At 49.3% G+C, this 15,843-nt stretch overlaps 1 protein-coding gene across 4 annotated transcripts in view; it reads right to left on the bottom strand.

Annotated features, from left to right (window-relative positions):
• Gask1a (golgi associated kinase 1A) overlaps positions 1 to 9,797 on the bottom strand; it is a 35,822-nt gene extending 26,025 nt beyond the window's left edge. Inside the window, exon 1 of one of the 4 annotated variants that reach the window (XR_008215196.1) lies at positions 9,428 to 9,797. Coding sequence is in view for 2 of the 4 variants with exons in the window: in XM_052725208.1 (XP_052581168.1) it covers positions 9,428 to 9,430 (3 nt within the window). In the remaining 2 variants the exon portion in view is untranslated. The other 3 variants (XM_052725208.1, XM_052725192.1, XM_052725201.1) reach the window with 3 other exon arrangements.
• Between the last annotated feature and the right edge of the window lie 6,046 nt (positions 9,798 to 15,843).

The following is a 15,843-nucleotide window of genomic DNA, read 5'->3' as shown; positions in this document are numbered from 1 at the left end:
CACTCGACTCAGTACAAGGCATTCAAAGCCAAGTGTGACCCACGGTCAGTTGGATGGGTCCCAGCTGTTGGTGCCGCTGTCACTCTGACCATGACCGTGACTTGGCAGCAACGCTTCTAGAACAGCTCCACAGCAGCAGCCCTGGGACCTTCACTGATAGAGTGTGAGCCCTCTGCCTGCTCATGAGAGGAGGGTGTCTGCTGGATGCCAGGCTCCAGTCTTAGCCTGACTGTACGGGGGGGGGGGGGGGACCCACTGGTCCTGGGAGCCCCCTCCTCACAGACTCAGCTGCAGCATCATTTTATCCCAGCTCACAAGAGCACCACTATGGTGACACCACAGGCTAGTTGGAATGTTGGAGAACCGTCATTTGTTAGAAATTTCCTCTGTCTGCCACACTTTTTGCTCTCAAATGCCAGTAATTGGGGCCGGGGTGGAGCAGAATGAAAATTGTGACTGAAAAAGTAATGGCATGTTACTCTCTGGCTGCTGCTTCCAAATATTTCTACTTTCTGGCTGCTCAGAGGCCCAGACACAGAGACAAAGGGAGCCAGACTGTCTTCCAGTCACACATCTCCCCTCTTCTGAAGACACCCGTGATAAGAGGAGATAACCCGACTCCCTGGCTCTAAAGTCCATCCCAGCCTCCAGCAGGTCAAGGACTTCTACAGGACTGGACAAAGAAAAAGTTTGTGAACCAGACCTGTGGGTCCGTGCTGGCCTGCAGATATGTTTTGTTTGGCCTGAAGTGTTTAAAATAAATCTGGGCTGATGTTGAAAATCCCATAAAAACATTCATATTTGCAGCTTCCCTGGGCAAGGCGTGGAGTGGAGGTGGGGTAGAGATAGATACACCAGAGCCTACATCCTCACAGCTTGAGTGAAACATGTCTCCCCCGACCATGACAGGGTGGCTAGCCCCAGTACTCATATCACACACACACACACACACACACAGAACCATTATCTCCCAACACTAACTTGTCTTGGACATCTCTCTTTTTCTGGGCCCACTCCCTTCCTGATGCCAGCAGCCTGGTCCACCGGCCACGCAGTGCACAGTTATTGGTGCAAGGCTGCCCTGTCCAGTACAAGAACCACTGGCCTGAACCCCACATCTGAGTTCAGTAACACCAGCATTTTTGTTCCTGGGAACACTGGCCACATTTGAAGAGCTCATTTGCCACCTGTGAGTGGCAGCTACTGTGTTAGACCCACAAAAGCAAGGATTGTCATAATCTCAGAGAGTCCTGCCAGGCACCTCTGGGGGACTGGAATATAAGATGTGAGAGTCTTTACCAGTCAGGCAAAGCCCTGGCTCTCCCAGAACTCAGGAGACTGAGGTCAGAGAGAGAGTCCAGGACAGCCTGGGTCTCAAAAGGAAAAACAAGAGAGACAGAGGTTGAGAGGAGAGAAGAGGGGAGGGGAGGGGAGAAGGAGAGAGGGGAGAATTTTTGCACAAGCCCTCTGCCCTTGCCCCGCACTGTGCTGGGCACTGTGGGAGGAATCATACACATTAGGCTGCTGCCTTCCAGAAATTCACCATCTAACTAGGAAGAAAGCCACAGTTAAGAGAGCACAGAGAGCCTCAGGCAGCCATCTGCTTCTTATTCAAGGCTGGGTCGGTGGCCATGGTCTCTACCTGCACCTGCCGGTACCAGAGATCCACAGGAGGCACGGACACCAGACATCATGGCCTGACGCCACAGTGCCACCAAAGAGTTAGGAAAACTAACACAGCTGCAAACAGATGTTTACTTGGTTGATCCTGGAGTTGAGCAAGAAGCTGGGCCAGGATAAAGGACGATACCTCAAAACACACCTCTGGGGGATGTGAAGAACCCGGGTGAGCCCAGTCAGAACAATCAAAAGCAACATTTGCACAATCTGGCAATCACCACCGGCAGAAAACCAAGGAGAAGATTAAATTAGAGGAATGTATCATTCGAGCTCATGGTTTATGTCTGACTATAAAGAATGGAAATGCTTCTGGATCAAGGTCTGAGGTGTTGACACAGGAAAAGGTGTATCTAATGGTGGGAAGAGTTGGCACCGGTGCCTGGGAACTCACCTTGGATCCCTGTAACTTGGCTGATACTCAGACTTGGTGAGCCTCTATCTATTGATCTCTAAAATGGGCCCAATGATCATAGCTTATGCATCCAAAGGATTAAGAACTCAATAAGATAATGAATAAGAAATCTTGAAATCTCAGCATTTTAGCAGAATTATAACATTACTCTGTAGTGATGTAATACAATAAAGTCCTGCATGTCTGTCCTGCCACGACCAATGTGGTGCCCAGTGCCCAGGAGAAGCTTGTTGAAGACACTTTTGCTGTTTGCGTTTTTTTTTTGGGGGGGGGGGTTCGAGACAGGGTTTCTCTCTGTGTAGCTTTGGAACCTGTCCTGGATCTCGCTATGTAGCCCAGGCTGGCCTCAAACTCAGAGATCGGCCTGGCTCTGCCTCCCAAGTGCTGGGATTAAAGACGTGTGCCACCACTGCCCAGCTGTTTTGGTTTTTAGATGTGTTTGTGGTGTTTGTTTCTTTGTTTCACTGTTTGTTTGAGACAGGGTCTCACTATGTAACCCAGGCTGGCCTTGAACTTAGAACAATAATTCTGCCTTAACCTCTATGCTAATATTATGTCAACTTTACACAAGCTTAAGTCATTTGGGAAGAGGGAACCTCAGTTGAGAAAATGCCCCCTGTGGTGGTTTGAATAAGAATGATTCCCATAGGTTCATAGATTTGAATGCTCACCAAGGAGTAGAACTATTTGACAGGATTAGAAGGATTAGGAGGTGTGGCCTTGTTGGAGGAAGTGTGTCACTGGGGTGGGCCCAGTCCCTGTCTCTCTGCCTGAGGATCAGGACAGATGTAGAACTCCCGGCTACTTCTCCAGCACCTGCTGGTGCCACACTCCCCACCATAATGTCAATGGACTCACCTCTGAAACTGTAAGCAAGCCCCCAATTAAATGCTTTATTTTTAAGAGTTGCCATGATCGACCAGGCGGTGGTGGCGGTGGCGGCAGCAGCGGCGCCGCACGCCTTTAATCCCAGCACTCGGGAGGCAGAGGCAGGTAGATCTCTGTGAGTTCGAGGCCAGCCTGGTCCACAGAGTTGCAGGATGGCTCCAGAGCTACACAGAGAAACCCTGTCTCAAAAACAAAACAAAACAAAAAAAAGAGTTGCCATGGTCTCGGTGTCTCTTCACAGCAATAGGACGATGACAAGACTCCCCACCAGATTGGCCTGTGGGCAAGACTGGGGTGCTTTTCACAGTGATGATGGGGGAGGGCCAAGCCCATTGTGGGTGCTCCCACCCCTGGGCCGGGGGTCCTGAGTGCTAAAAGAAAGCAAGCTGGGCAAGCCATGAGGCGCAAGCCAATAAACAGCATTCCCCATGGCCTCTGCTTCAGTTCTTGCCTCCAGGTTCTGCCCTGTTTGAGTTCCTGCCCTGACTTCCCTCAGCAGTGGACTGTGACATGGAACTGTAAGCTGAAATAAATCCTTTTCTCCTCAAGTTGTTCATGGTCATAGTGTCTCACCACAGTGATAGAAATCCTGAGACAACCTCTCAAAAGCTGGGGTTACTGCCATCAGGACAGATGTATTTATTTATCATGTAATTTCTTATGGCTTAGTAGTGGAGGCCATTATAAGGACCCTTTCAGGCAAAGTGGCTTTTGATTCTCCCAATGACCAGATCCCACTGACATATGTGTGGAGGCCCACGACGATTCCTAGTGAAATCTGAGCTTGCTTTACCCAGCAGAGCTGCATTAGAGGATTGCTTGACCACGTGCGTGGTTATCAGGTGTTTGGAAGGGTCTGCACTTGGATGTGCAGTGTGCTTTGGTCTAGCAAGGGGAGATCTTTTGCTACACCCTTTGGCATTCCTTTAAAAAGTCCTTTAGAAGAGACAGAAGGGGCCAGTGGATAAGGATCCAGGCCCTCCCGAGCTATCCTGTGTTTCTGTTTCTCTCCCCTCTATCCTTTTATCTAAATATTTCTCACCTCTCCCTCCTCAAGAGTACCCTGGGGTAAAGGTGGGAGCGGGCCTCCCACACATATGTAACATAGAAACAGCCTCTAAAGCTTCCTAATGCCAGAGATTATTTGGTCTACCTCATAAAGCCATGGATGGGGACTTTTAAACAGAGAAATTAAAGATGCAGGGTTACAAAGGTAATTGCTGACAATCAAATGGGCTGATTAAAATGTGCTGATAAAAATAAACTTGTGTCCATATTTCCCTATGAACCCACTAAGCACATCAAGCCAGTGGGCTTTCAAAGTTTGTAATGAGCAGACAGTACTTCACAGTGTTCCCACTCTCCTGATATGAGCAGACAGTACTTCAGTGTTCCCACTCTCCTGGTATGAGCAGACAGCACTTCACAGTGTTCCCACTCTCCTGATATGAGCAGACAGCACTTCACAGTATGTTCCCACTCTCCTGATATGAGCAGACAGTATTTCAGTGTTCCCACTCTCCTGGTATGAGCAGACAGCACTTCACAGTGTTCCCACTCTCCTGATATGAGCAGACAGTACTTCACAGTGTTTCCACTCTCCTGATATGAGCAGACAGTACTTCACAGTATGTTCCCACTCTCCTGATATGAGCAGACAGTACTTCACAGTGTTCCCACTCTCCTGATATGAGCAGACAGTACTTCACAGTGTTTCCACTCTCCTGATAGAAAATGTTAGTGATTTCTCTTAGTGATCAAGCCATAGGTGGCCACATTCATTATCAAAGAAATGCTAGATTTAGCTAGAGGTCTATAAAAACCAAGTGGTTAACAGGTTTCACCAAGCTTAGGACTCCTTGAATTCTATGCCTGGGCCCCAGGTCAAGAATCCTTGAACTAAGTTGTGGTGGTATTGTGTCCCCCAATATTTGTGCACCCTAATAAACTTATCTGGGGTCAGAGAACAGAACAGACACTAGATACAGAGGCCAGAAAATGGTGGCACTCACACCTTTAATCCTAGCCTTCTGGAGGCAGAGATCCATCCGGATCTCCGTGAGTTCAAAGTCACACTGGAAACAGCCAGGCATGGTGACTCACACCTTTAATCCCAGGGAGTGATGACAGGAAGCAGAAAGGTAGATAAGGCGTGAGGACCAGGAACTAGAGTCTGTTAAGCTTTTAGGCTTTTGAGCAGCAGTTCAGCTGAAATCCATTTGGATGAGGACTCAGAGGCTTCCAGATTGAGGAAACGAGATCAGCTGAGGAATTGACGAGGCGAGGTTAGCTGTGGCTTGTTCTGTTTCTCTGATCTTTCAGCGTTCACCCCAGTACCTGGCTCTGGGTTTGTTTTTATTAATAAGACTTTTAAGGTTCCTGCTACACTAAGTGCCTCCTCTGCTGCTTTGAGTTCATCTTGTCTAGTTTACCATTATGGGGAACGACTACAGGACTGGTATCAAAGCAATTGTCTCAACTCCGATCCCCTCCTTCCTGGGATCTTAAATCGTAGGATTCCCAATGCTTACTCGGCTTGGTGCCCTGAAAGACCCGTGACAAGGCAGTCACAGAGGCCAAACCCAGGTGCTGGGCAGAGTTGAATCCAGAACCCACCTTCTGAGCCCTTCATGCTTTAAAACCAAGGAAGGTATCGTGAAAGTCTAAACCCGTCACCCTGGACCACTGCCACAAAGGACATGCATATGATGAAGGAGCTCCTGGGCAGGGCATCACTGCACTTAGCCAGTCATACCTGCTCCTGGGGAGGGGAATGATTTTAACTGGTATTTCTGAAAGAAAGAACACAATAGCATCTTTGTAGCTGCAGTAGGATCTGGGGAGAAATCGGGGTGGCTGACCATTGGGGCCAATTGGACCAATGCCTGCAGGAAGTCTGCTGTGCAGAGGCCAAAGGACGCTCCTGTGGTATCCATGAAGAAGCCCTGTGGTGGCCAGTGCCTGAGCAAGGTCCAGGTCCCCAAGAAGCACACACTGAACCTTTGTGTGGGGAACAGAGCTATTCTGTCCTGGAATAAGAGTGTGTCCCACCTCCCCTCCCCCAGCATAGGCTGGGTACCCACATGACCCTGCACAGCATCCCAGCCTCTGACTCTCAGACTCCGCTCCCACTGGTCCCAGAATTCAAGAAGACCCATCCACAGCCTCACACAGCTTCAGCCCACTCCAGCCTTTGCAGCCCACCTCTGCTTCAGAACAGCCTGCTGTGAGGCAGGCAGCCCCCCCCCCTCTGCCACTACTCTCCAGGGAATTGCTGCCCAGAGACTCCAAAGAGACCCAGAAACATGTGAGATTCCACACAAGGAGGAATTGCTTATCATTAAAGAAGAGAAAGATGATTAAAAACAGAGAGAGAGATTTTCAAAGCACAGCTGAACCCCACGAAGCTTCACCTTCATTATCAAGTTGACTGGATTTGGAATCCCCCAGAGACACATCTCTGGGGTGTCTGTGAGAGATTTTTCAGAAAGGTTTAATGGAGGTGGGAAGACCTGCCTGAATGTGGGGAGCACCATCCTTGGGGCTCAGGACTGACTACAGAGAAGAAAGCAAGCTGGGCGCCTGTTCATCTCTGCTTCCTGACTGTGGATGCCATGTGATGTGACCAGCTGCCGCCATGCCTGCCCTGCCCAGATGGACTGCACCTTCAAACTGTGGCCAAAGTAGACCCTCCTTCCTCAACTTGCTTTTTAGGTATGTCCTGCCGCAGCGGCATGAAGAACTGCAGCAGGCCTCCAAAGGGAAATGTTCGATAATCAAGTCGGGAAAAGCAGCAGCAACAAGCTTTAAAAGAGCTCTGTCAGAATTGTGCCTCAACTCTACATTCATTAAAAAAAAAATTAAAAAATCAACTGCACTTTGCATCCTACAAGGAGAGCCAGACAGACAGACAGAAGGAGAAATCCAGAAACTGTACAGACCAGGAGACAGCAGGCCTGAGGCTATGCCCTGCTCCATACAGACCATCATAGACACAGCCTCCTTCCTGATAAGGCCTGCCACAGAGCACACCTCTTATGAGCGTCTTAGAAACCCGGCCCCTTGCTCTTGACCACACACACACACACACACACACACACACCCCGAGCCTCCATAGCCCTCTCCTCTCCTTCTGACTTCGAGAAGTTTTCCTATAAGCCCCAGGCTGGAGTCCTTCCTTTCCTTTGGAGAAACGATGCAGGGGGCTGTGGATTCCATATGTTTTGCATTCTCACCCTCTGATATTGCCGAACTCACCTCACAGAGGCTTCCTGAGCTACTTCAGATGTACCAAGTCAACTTTTTATTCCTTGACGGAAACTTGTATCTCCTTCAGCCTAGAGCATGAGAATTCACCTCACAGCATGGTGGGACAGAGCCTAGGCTGGAGCTGGACGGAGTCGGGCTTCTCTTGGCATTACCTCCTTAGCCCGAGCACAAAGCTCAACCTGTACCTGGATGAACACGTGAACATGACCACCAGCCTTCAACTGTCCTGCCAGTGGGAAGCAACACTGTCTTACCAAGGGGCCGCACCTCGGAGGAAAGCCAGCTCAGAGCAGCGTGTACCGAAGCCCAGAACTTCTGCTCATGGCACACCCTCAGGTTGCCAGGGACATTGCCTGCTCCCAGGCCATCTCACAGGGAAAGGGCTATCCACAGAGCTAGCCTGAGGCATCCCCCTGCCCCCTCTCTCCGTTACAATCCACAGACTCATCTCTTTTTCCTCCTCCTCCCAGACCTTCCACAGCTGTTAGCCAGTTCTTGGCTGATGGCATTTCTGGAAAAACCTCTACCCATCTTGGCTTCCAAGCACAAAGCCACAAACCTGCTTCCCCAGCCAAGATGGGGGATTTGAATTCTCTGGATGGTACTGGAAGAGGATGTCAGCCCTTTGCAAGCAAACACCTTCCAAAGCCAAACAAAAACTGCCCACAAGTCAACAGCATGTGACATAGCCCTCCCAGCAGCCACTTAGGAGAAACCCAAGTCCATGGCCAGCAGCAGGGAAGTGGGCTGAATTCTGCAGCAGCTGCAGGTGGCGCCCACCCAGCCTCCAGCAGGGGTGGCTAGCTGGGCCTGCCTGGAAGCCAGGAGGTAGGCAGCCAGGTGACTGCACTGGCATCAGAACCCACAGGCAAGGCAGCACCAGGGACATGAACAACAGCATACTCAATTATTACTGGAATTGTTTCCATTCTGCTTTGTAAAAGACTAGTTCAGAAGACTAACTGAGAAATATCATTTAGCCTTGTTCTGAAGGATAATGTACTTTACAGAACTTTGGCCATTGAGATGACTGGGGGGGTAAAGACACCACCATGCTGAGTTCAATCCCCAGAACCCACACAATGGAAGGAGGAACAGACTCCTAAAAGTGGTCCACGACCAGAGACCACTAACACCCCTCAGAGTACATGGCTGTGGCTCATACTTTTTGGATGGCAGGCTTGCTCCTAAACAGGAATGCAGTAAAATCTGAGTTCATACCCCACACCTCTAGCCATGCCTCTTTTCAGACTTAGAGTTCATGCTCATAAGACCTGGAGAGAGGCCAAATACAGGCCTCGGCATCTCGTGAGCCCCCAGCCCCCACTGCTCAGGCCTCCGTGTCTGGCCCTCACATCTGCTCCCACACTGACCTACAAAGGACTCTCCTGAATTCCTGGCCCGTGGGTCAGCTTCCCATGAAGCATCTATGGGGATCTCCCATCTGCCCCCCAAAACCTGGAGAGAAAGGGATCCCTCAGGAGTTCACAGAGTCGACAGGGACACTCCCCCACTCACTGCCCTCCCTGGGCTGCAGGCTTTCTGTCCGAAGCAAAGCTCACCAGCCTGCCTGAGGGTTACATCAGGACCTCGGCTAAAGCCACGTGGGCAGGCTTTCAAATTCTTGTTTTCCTTTCTCGATGTCTGTGAGGTTGGAGAAGAATCCAGCCCACAGGACTGTATCAATGACTCCTCGGACCTGCCAGCACCCCACGACTGCTCTACAGTCCCCTGTCCAGCAGGTAGGGAGGTGAGACCATTGAATCTCCGCAGTGAGACTAACTCACAGGTGATGCAAGGCATTTTAAAAAACGTTAGTACACCACTAAGCCACAGAACACTGTGGAATTCACACACCGATGAGAAGGAAGCCGAAGACTCTCCCCATCAGGTCTGCCTTAGGTGCCCAATGGAATCTTCTCTCCCACCCTAAGGGCTGGTCAGCAAGCGTTTTGCTTAGATGGCTATTCAGCTACGATGTGAGGGGTTGGTCCTTCACGAATCCTTTATCACCACCCTCTTCCAAGGGCACCTCCAGTTCCGGGCAGAAATAAAAGTCAAGCGGCCCCATGAGAAAGCTTGAGGGATAACTGTGGCCTGGGACACCGCGTGTGCAGGCCGTGCACGCCTTCAAGGCCGCCTGCCTCAGTGCCCACCGCCCCATCCCACGACTCCTACCATGTCCCCGCGCGGTACTCCAGCAGGTTCCCCAGCTCAGCCTACTGGCAGTCTCATCCCTGGAGCTCAGACTTGCCAGGCTGCGCTGGGCTCGGGTCCACACCTTTCCCGCCGCCACATCGCGGCGGGGAGCGGGGGAGGACACACAGTAGGCTGCTCCGCGCGTGGGTCTGTGGGGTCCTGCTGCCGCGAGGCGCCTCCAACCGCTGGGGACCTTTTCAGAGTTTGCAAAGCCCCAGCCTAAGGCGCGGCCCAGCCTCCCCAATCCCCAGAAAGCGCGGGAGGGGGAGGCCCCTTTCACAATAAAAGCCCTGCCCACGTCTGGCCAGCCGCAGCCGCCTGGGGCGAGTGCCCCGGTGCTGGGAAGGAAAGGGTCCCCTACCCGCCCCGTGCCGGGTTCAGCACCAGGGCTGGACATAGAGGAGCCCAATCGGGCCTCTAAGGTGTGCGGATGCAACCCACGGGGCGGGGCCGGCCGAGGATTCCCCACATTGCCTCTCCCCTCTGTGAAAACTCAGGATCACAGGTCTGTTATTGGACCTCTCAGGTTGCTTTGGGCACAGTGCCCAAGGGAGGCTTGGAAGGCAAATCCTTTAACCACTGAAGGTCATTAACAAGGAGCAGACCCTCATTCAAGGGACCAGAGTAAAGGATCAATACTGGATACTGACCTGGCCGCTGATAGTCCCCCTCTGTGTCCCCGGGGCCAGCTACAGCAGGGGCCAGATGTCAGATTGCCTGGAAGTGGCGTTACAGGTGGTTTTGAGCTGTCTTGTAGGCGCTGGGAATCAAACCCAGGTCCTCTGAAAGAGCAGCCAGTGTTCTTAAATGCTGAGCCATCTCTCCAGCCCCGTCTCATTAACTTTAACTTGATGTAATCTAGAATCAGCAGGGAAGAAGTCTACGCGAGGGTGTTGTCTAGATCAGGTTGGCCTCAGAAGGGCCTTCCTAATTGTACTGAGGTAGGAAGCCTCACCTGTGTAGGAAGCCCTGTTTCACAGGCTGGAGTTGTGGACTGAGTAAAACTGAGTCAGTTGAGCACACACACCACACACACACACGCACACACGCGCACACACGCTTCCAATGCTCTGCTCTTGACTGTGGATGGGATGTGACCAGCTGCTTCAAGTTCCTGCTGACTCAGCTTCCTCGGCTTCCTCTGTTGATGAAATGTAACCCAGAAGTGTGAGCAAAATAAACCCTTTTCCTCAAAGCAGCTTTGTCAGGGTGTTTTAACATAGCAACAGAAAGGAAATGAAAACAATTCATGTGACACTCTCATATGCTTTTAATTACGTTTTATTTAGTGTGTGTGTTTGTGAATGTGTGTGCATGTGGAGGTTGGAGGACAACCTGTTGGAGTCTGGTCTCTCCCTCCACCATGAGGGTCCCATGTGTGCAAGGTCATCAGGCTTGGCGGCAATCACTTGCCTGCTGAGCCAGCTCATCACCCCAATTGATATTTTTATATTTTATTCTAATATTCTTAATGGTGATCTCAAGTTAACTCGATTTCACGCCCAACTACTAATGAATAAGATCTGAAGAACCTGTGTTAACAAATGGAACTGGTGAGTCGAAGTGCCTGCCCTTACAGAGGACTGGAGTAGTTTCCAAATCCCAGCACCCACATCCACTGGCTCCCAACCGACTGCCGCTTCAGCAGATCTGAGCCCTCTTCTGGACTCTGCATTGTCTCTCACCAGGCACCTGCACAGAACTTCCAGGTTGGCAGGCTGCGTTGGATCCATCCAGGGAAAGAAGCAGCCACCTAGGCATGATAGCTCACTTTGTATTCCCAGCACTTTGGAGACTAAGACAGAAAGATTACTGCAAGCTCAAGGCCAGCCTAGATAACAGAGTCGCAGGCCAGCCTAGGCTACCAAGTGAAACCCTGTCTCCCAAAGTGGGTGGGTGAGAAGGACATTAAGTGGGTTAACCAAAACTAAGGGTGTATGAAGAAGCCTTATGAAACCCACCAGTTTCATATTGGGGGGTTCACACTGTGGAATCTGATTCAAGATTATTTAAACCAACAGCATAAAGTTGATTCAATTGTAATTCAACAACCCCATAAATCTGCCAGTCTACTCCAAAACAGACTTAGAGATGAGAGAGAGGGAGGGAAGGAGGGAAGGGGGATGGGGGGAGGGAGGGAGGGACGGAGAGAGGACCCTGAGGACAAAAACAACATCAGTTATTAAATTACTTTTGCTTCACGATGCCCCAGAGAATGAGCAAAGAAAAGAGGTTTTTTTTTTTTTTTTGATGATATACTTTTAAAATCACCAAAATATGTTTCCCGCCTGGTGGCTGAGCTAAATGTGCCTGCTACAGCATGAGATTTTGCAGATAAATGGAGTGATGAAAAGAACATAGTCGAAGCACAGGTCCAGGTCAATCCCTGCAGTAAAACAGAACTGGATCCTATTCTCAGTCTTCGAGGTCAAGACATAGCTTCTACATGGCCCATTTCTAAAGGTTTATTGTTTGGCACACATGCTGCTTGAATTTGTGTGTACCATGTATATGCAGGAGCCCACAGTGGCCAAAAAAAGGTGTCAGATCCCCTGGAAATAGAATTATAAGCAGTTGTGAGCTGCCTGGTGTGGGTGCTGGGAGCCAAACTTGGGTCCTATGCAAGAGTGTGTGGTGGTTAAAATGAGAATGGTCCCCAAAGGCTCATGCATTTGAATGCTTGGTCCTGAGTTGGTAGAACTGTTTGGGAAGGATTATGGGATGTGGCCTTGTTGGAGGAGTTGTGAGCTCTGAGGCCATTTCTCTCCTCTCTTCCTCCTCTTCCCTCTGCCTCATGTTTTCAAACAAGAGTGCGAGCTCCCAGCCACTGCTCTAGATCACGCCTCTCTCCTACCGCCATGCTCCCTGCCATGATGGTCATGGACTAACCCTCTGAAAGTAAGACCCCAATTAAATGCTTTCTTTTATAAGTTGCCTTGGTCATGGTGTCTCTTCATAGCAATATAAAAGTAACTAAGACAGTATCCAGTGCTCTTCACTGCTAAGCCATCCCTCCAGCCCCAAGGCCCATTTCTTCAAGCATATCATAGCAACCTAAGGATGTGTGTGTGTGTGTGTGTGTGTGTGTGTGTGTGTGTGTGAATGTTTACAATTAGCCCTTTGAAGTATGCATCAAAATTGTTATAAAATATTATTCTTTCCTCTGAAATTTTTGTGAGACTCCCTGGGAGCTAGGTTTCTGGGTGTCAGGTGGAAGCTGAGATCCTGTAAAATAAAAGTTGTGTGTTTCCAATACGGTGGCACAGCATAAACTCTTCCATTCTAGGGAAGAATGGAGACAGCCAGGCCTTGTCATCAGAGCAAAGCAGGACTGAAACCCAGCAGGGCAAACTCCAAATTCTGCAGTTCCCTGTGTCTAGCACTTAGGACCTGTGATAGAATCATCTAGGCTCCCAAGGGCTTTGACAGGTCTCCCCCTCTAGCTCTGCTGCCTGAGCACCCACAGCCTCTTGGGCCAACTCTGCTCCATGCCGGATGGTGTCATGGTTCTGACATCTCTAACATCCTGGGAGCTTTGTTGTAGCTTAGCCTTCACCTTCACAGCTTTAGAGTGGCCTCACTGCAGATTCAGACACTGCCACACATTGTCTGGCCTCAGCGGTTTTCTGCAATCTTGGTACTGCTTCCAGTTTCTTTTCTCCCTCATTCTTGAATCTTTCATGCCTGTAAAACCATGTAGACAATGGTGCTAAGTTCTGCTGCCACCTAGGGCTAGAGCCTGGGACTCTTAGACCACACTTCAGTGCAGAAACACTTCCCTAAGCCTTGGTTTGGAGCAGGGCATTCAGTGGCATTTATGTTGTGTTTTCTCATTTCTAACGAATGGGCATTTTCACTAGACTTCAGTGAGTAGAATCTTGCCCTCAGGGTACCTTACTGCTGTCCCAGCAGTACCAGGCTCCTCTTCAATAGTGCCGATTTCCTTTTAACAATGACAGCCGCTCAGTGCCGATTTCCTTTTAACAATGACAGCTGCTCTCTTTAACAAACATAGCTACTTTCAAAGTTGCCTCATCTTTAACAAAAACAAACAGTTCCTTCACTAAAACTGCATTTTTCAGCTTTCTGTCTCACTCTTTTCTGACTGCAGACCTGGATGAGAGAAGCATCCATGCCACACATCAGATGTTACCTTCTCTCACGATTTCTGTCACCAAGTTGGTCCTTTACTCCCAGAAGATTCTGTCAATTTACCACACAAATAGCCCTTAGCCCAGTTCCTGATGTAGTCCTTGTTCACGTTCTGGAAATATAATTAAATGGGACTGCACTATCCTCACTTCTCTCAGCATTAGAGCCTTCTAAATCCCACCAGAATGATCCATTAGCCTCTGCTTCCGTGTTCTAGGGCTTTTCTACCCCAAGCTTCCAAACTCTTCTACACCCCCAAGCAAACCAGTTCCAAAGGCCTAAGAACCACATGGTCAGGTTTATCACAGCAATAGCTCTACTTTTGGTACCAGTTTTATTACTTTTCTCAGTATGCAGACAAAAGCAACTGTAAAAAGGGCTCATTGGCTCCGGGTTTGAGGGCACAGTCCACAGTGTCTGGAAATGCTAACAGCAGAAGTACAAGGTGGTTGGTCTCATTGTACCTGTCAGGAATCAATGGGTCCTCCTGGTTCTCAGCTTTCTCCTGCTTAGTCCACACCCACACCTCAGTGAGCCTAATAAAGGAAACTCACTCTCAGATGTACCCAGGTTTCCATCCTGACTCTAGACCCAACAAACTGATAATCAAGATTAACCACCATCAAGTCAACAACCAAGTCTTAATAATCCAAATGTCGGCCGGGCGGTGGTGGCGCACGCCTTTAATCCCAGCACTCGGGAGGCAGAGGCAGGTGGATCTTTGTGAGTTCGAGGCCAGCCTGGTCTACAGAGCGAGATCCAGGAAAAGGCGCAAAGCTACACAGAGAAACCCTGTCTCAAAAAACAAAAAAAAAAAGGGGGCTGGAGAGATGGCTCAGAGGTTAAGAGCACTGGCTGCTCTTCCAGAGGTCCTGAGTTCAATTCCCAGCAACCACATGGTGGCTCACAACCATCTGTAATGAGATCTGGTGCCCTCTTCTGGCCTGCAGACATACATGCAGGCAGAACAATGTATACATAATAAATAAATAAAATCTTAAAAAAAAAAAAAAAAAAAAAAAAAAAAAAAAAAAAATAATCCAAATGTCTTCAGGAAAAGTCTTGTGAATTTGCATGTTATGAATTATACTGCTGAAATGGTTGTTTCCAGTCTGTTCAGTGTGACAGTGCCACTTTGGTACTTCATGATACAGTATTTTGTCCAGGAATGAACTAACACTGAAATATCTCAAAATGTATTTATAAAAGTTCTGTCACAATAATTTCTCCAAAACACTGTATTTTAAAGCAAATGAAGTGATTCTCAACACTGTAGATACCTAAATGTAGAACAAGTATGAAGATACATGGCACTTTGGGGATTCAGAGCAAAGATGCATAAATACTTAATACTTTATTGATTCTTTATGGATTTTACATCATGTACCCTTCATCTTCCCATTCCTCCATATCTGCCCTCCACCCTTGAAACCGCCCCCAAAGAAAACAAACAAAAATATCGAAAAATAAAAAAATGGGGGAAAAATGTCACCATGGAAGCTGTGGTGTGTCCAGTGTCACCCTTTTGCCCAAACAGCTTTGCTTGCAAATGTTCATTGCAATGAGTCATTTGTCTGTTTCAAGGCCTCTGCTTCTGCTACACTATCAATACTGGATCCTCACTGGGACTCCTCTCAGATATCCTGCTGTTGTCCTGAGTCATGGAGATTCTGCAGCTTTGGTTCTGCAGGACCAGCCCCTTCACAAGTTCCAGCAGTTCTTAGATGGGGGTAGCTGAAAGGGTGGACCAACTCTCCTGGATCTGGGCCTGGGTGGTTGTTGAGATGGTCATCAGTCAGTTCTCCTGCACCCAGGCCACCAGGGACAGCTCTCCCACTTTTCCCAGGTGAGGCGCAGGGCCCGCTCCCCCATGCTTACACCTTTAGGGACAGCTCTCCCAAACCCACACCAGCTTTCCAGCACTGCCCTGGTGAGGGGAGGGGCTAGATCGCCTGAATTCCAAAGCCAGTGAGGGGCAGCCCCAGCTCTCCCACTCTTATACACTTGGGGTCGTGTTGTTGGTTGTTTAACTCTTTAGTCTTTGCTCTTTTGGGGCCCACCACCCAGCTCCCAAATAAATCACACACATGAAGGCTTATTCTTAATTATAAATGCCCAGCCTTAGCTTGGCTGGTTTCTAGCTAGCTTTTCTTAACTTTAAATTATCCCATCTTTCTTTTGCCTCTGGGCTTTTCCTTTTCTTACTTCTGTAATCTTACTTTCACTCTTACTCCAGGGCTGGC

The sequence above is a fragment of the Peromyscus californicus genome, unplaced genomic scaffold (assembly GCF_007827085.1).
Source record: "Peromyscus californicus insignis strain IS unplaced genomic scaffold, ASM782708v3 Scaffold_11__1_contigs__length_118956290, whole genome shotgun sequence".
Classification (NCBI taxonomy): Eukaryota; Metazoa; Chordata; class Mammalia; order Rodentia; family Cricetidae; genus Peromyscus; species Peromyscus californicus.
The sequence above is the reverse complement of the archived record's forward strand: the minus strand, read 5'-3'. Positions and strand labels throughout refer to the sequence as shown.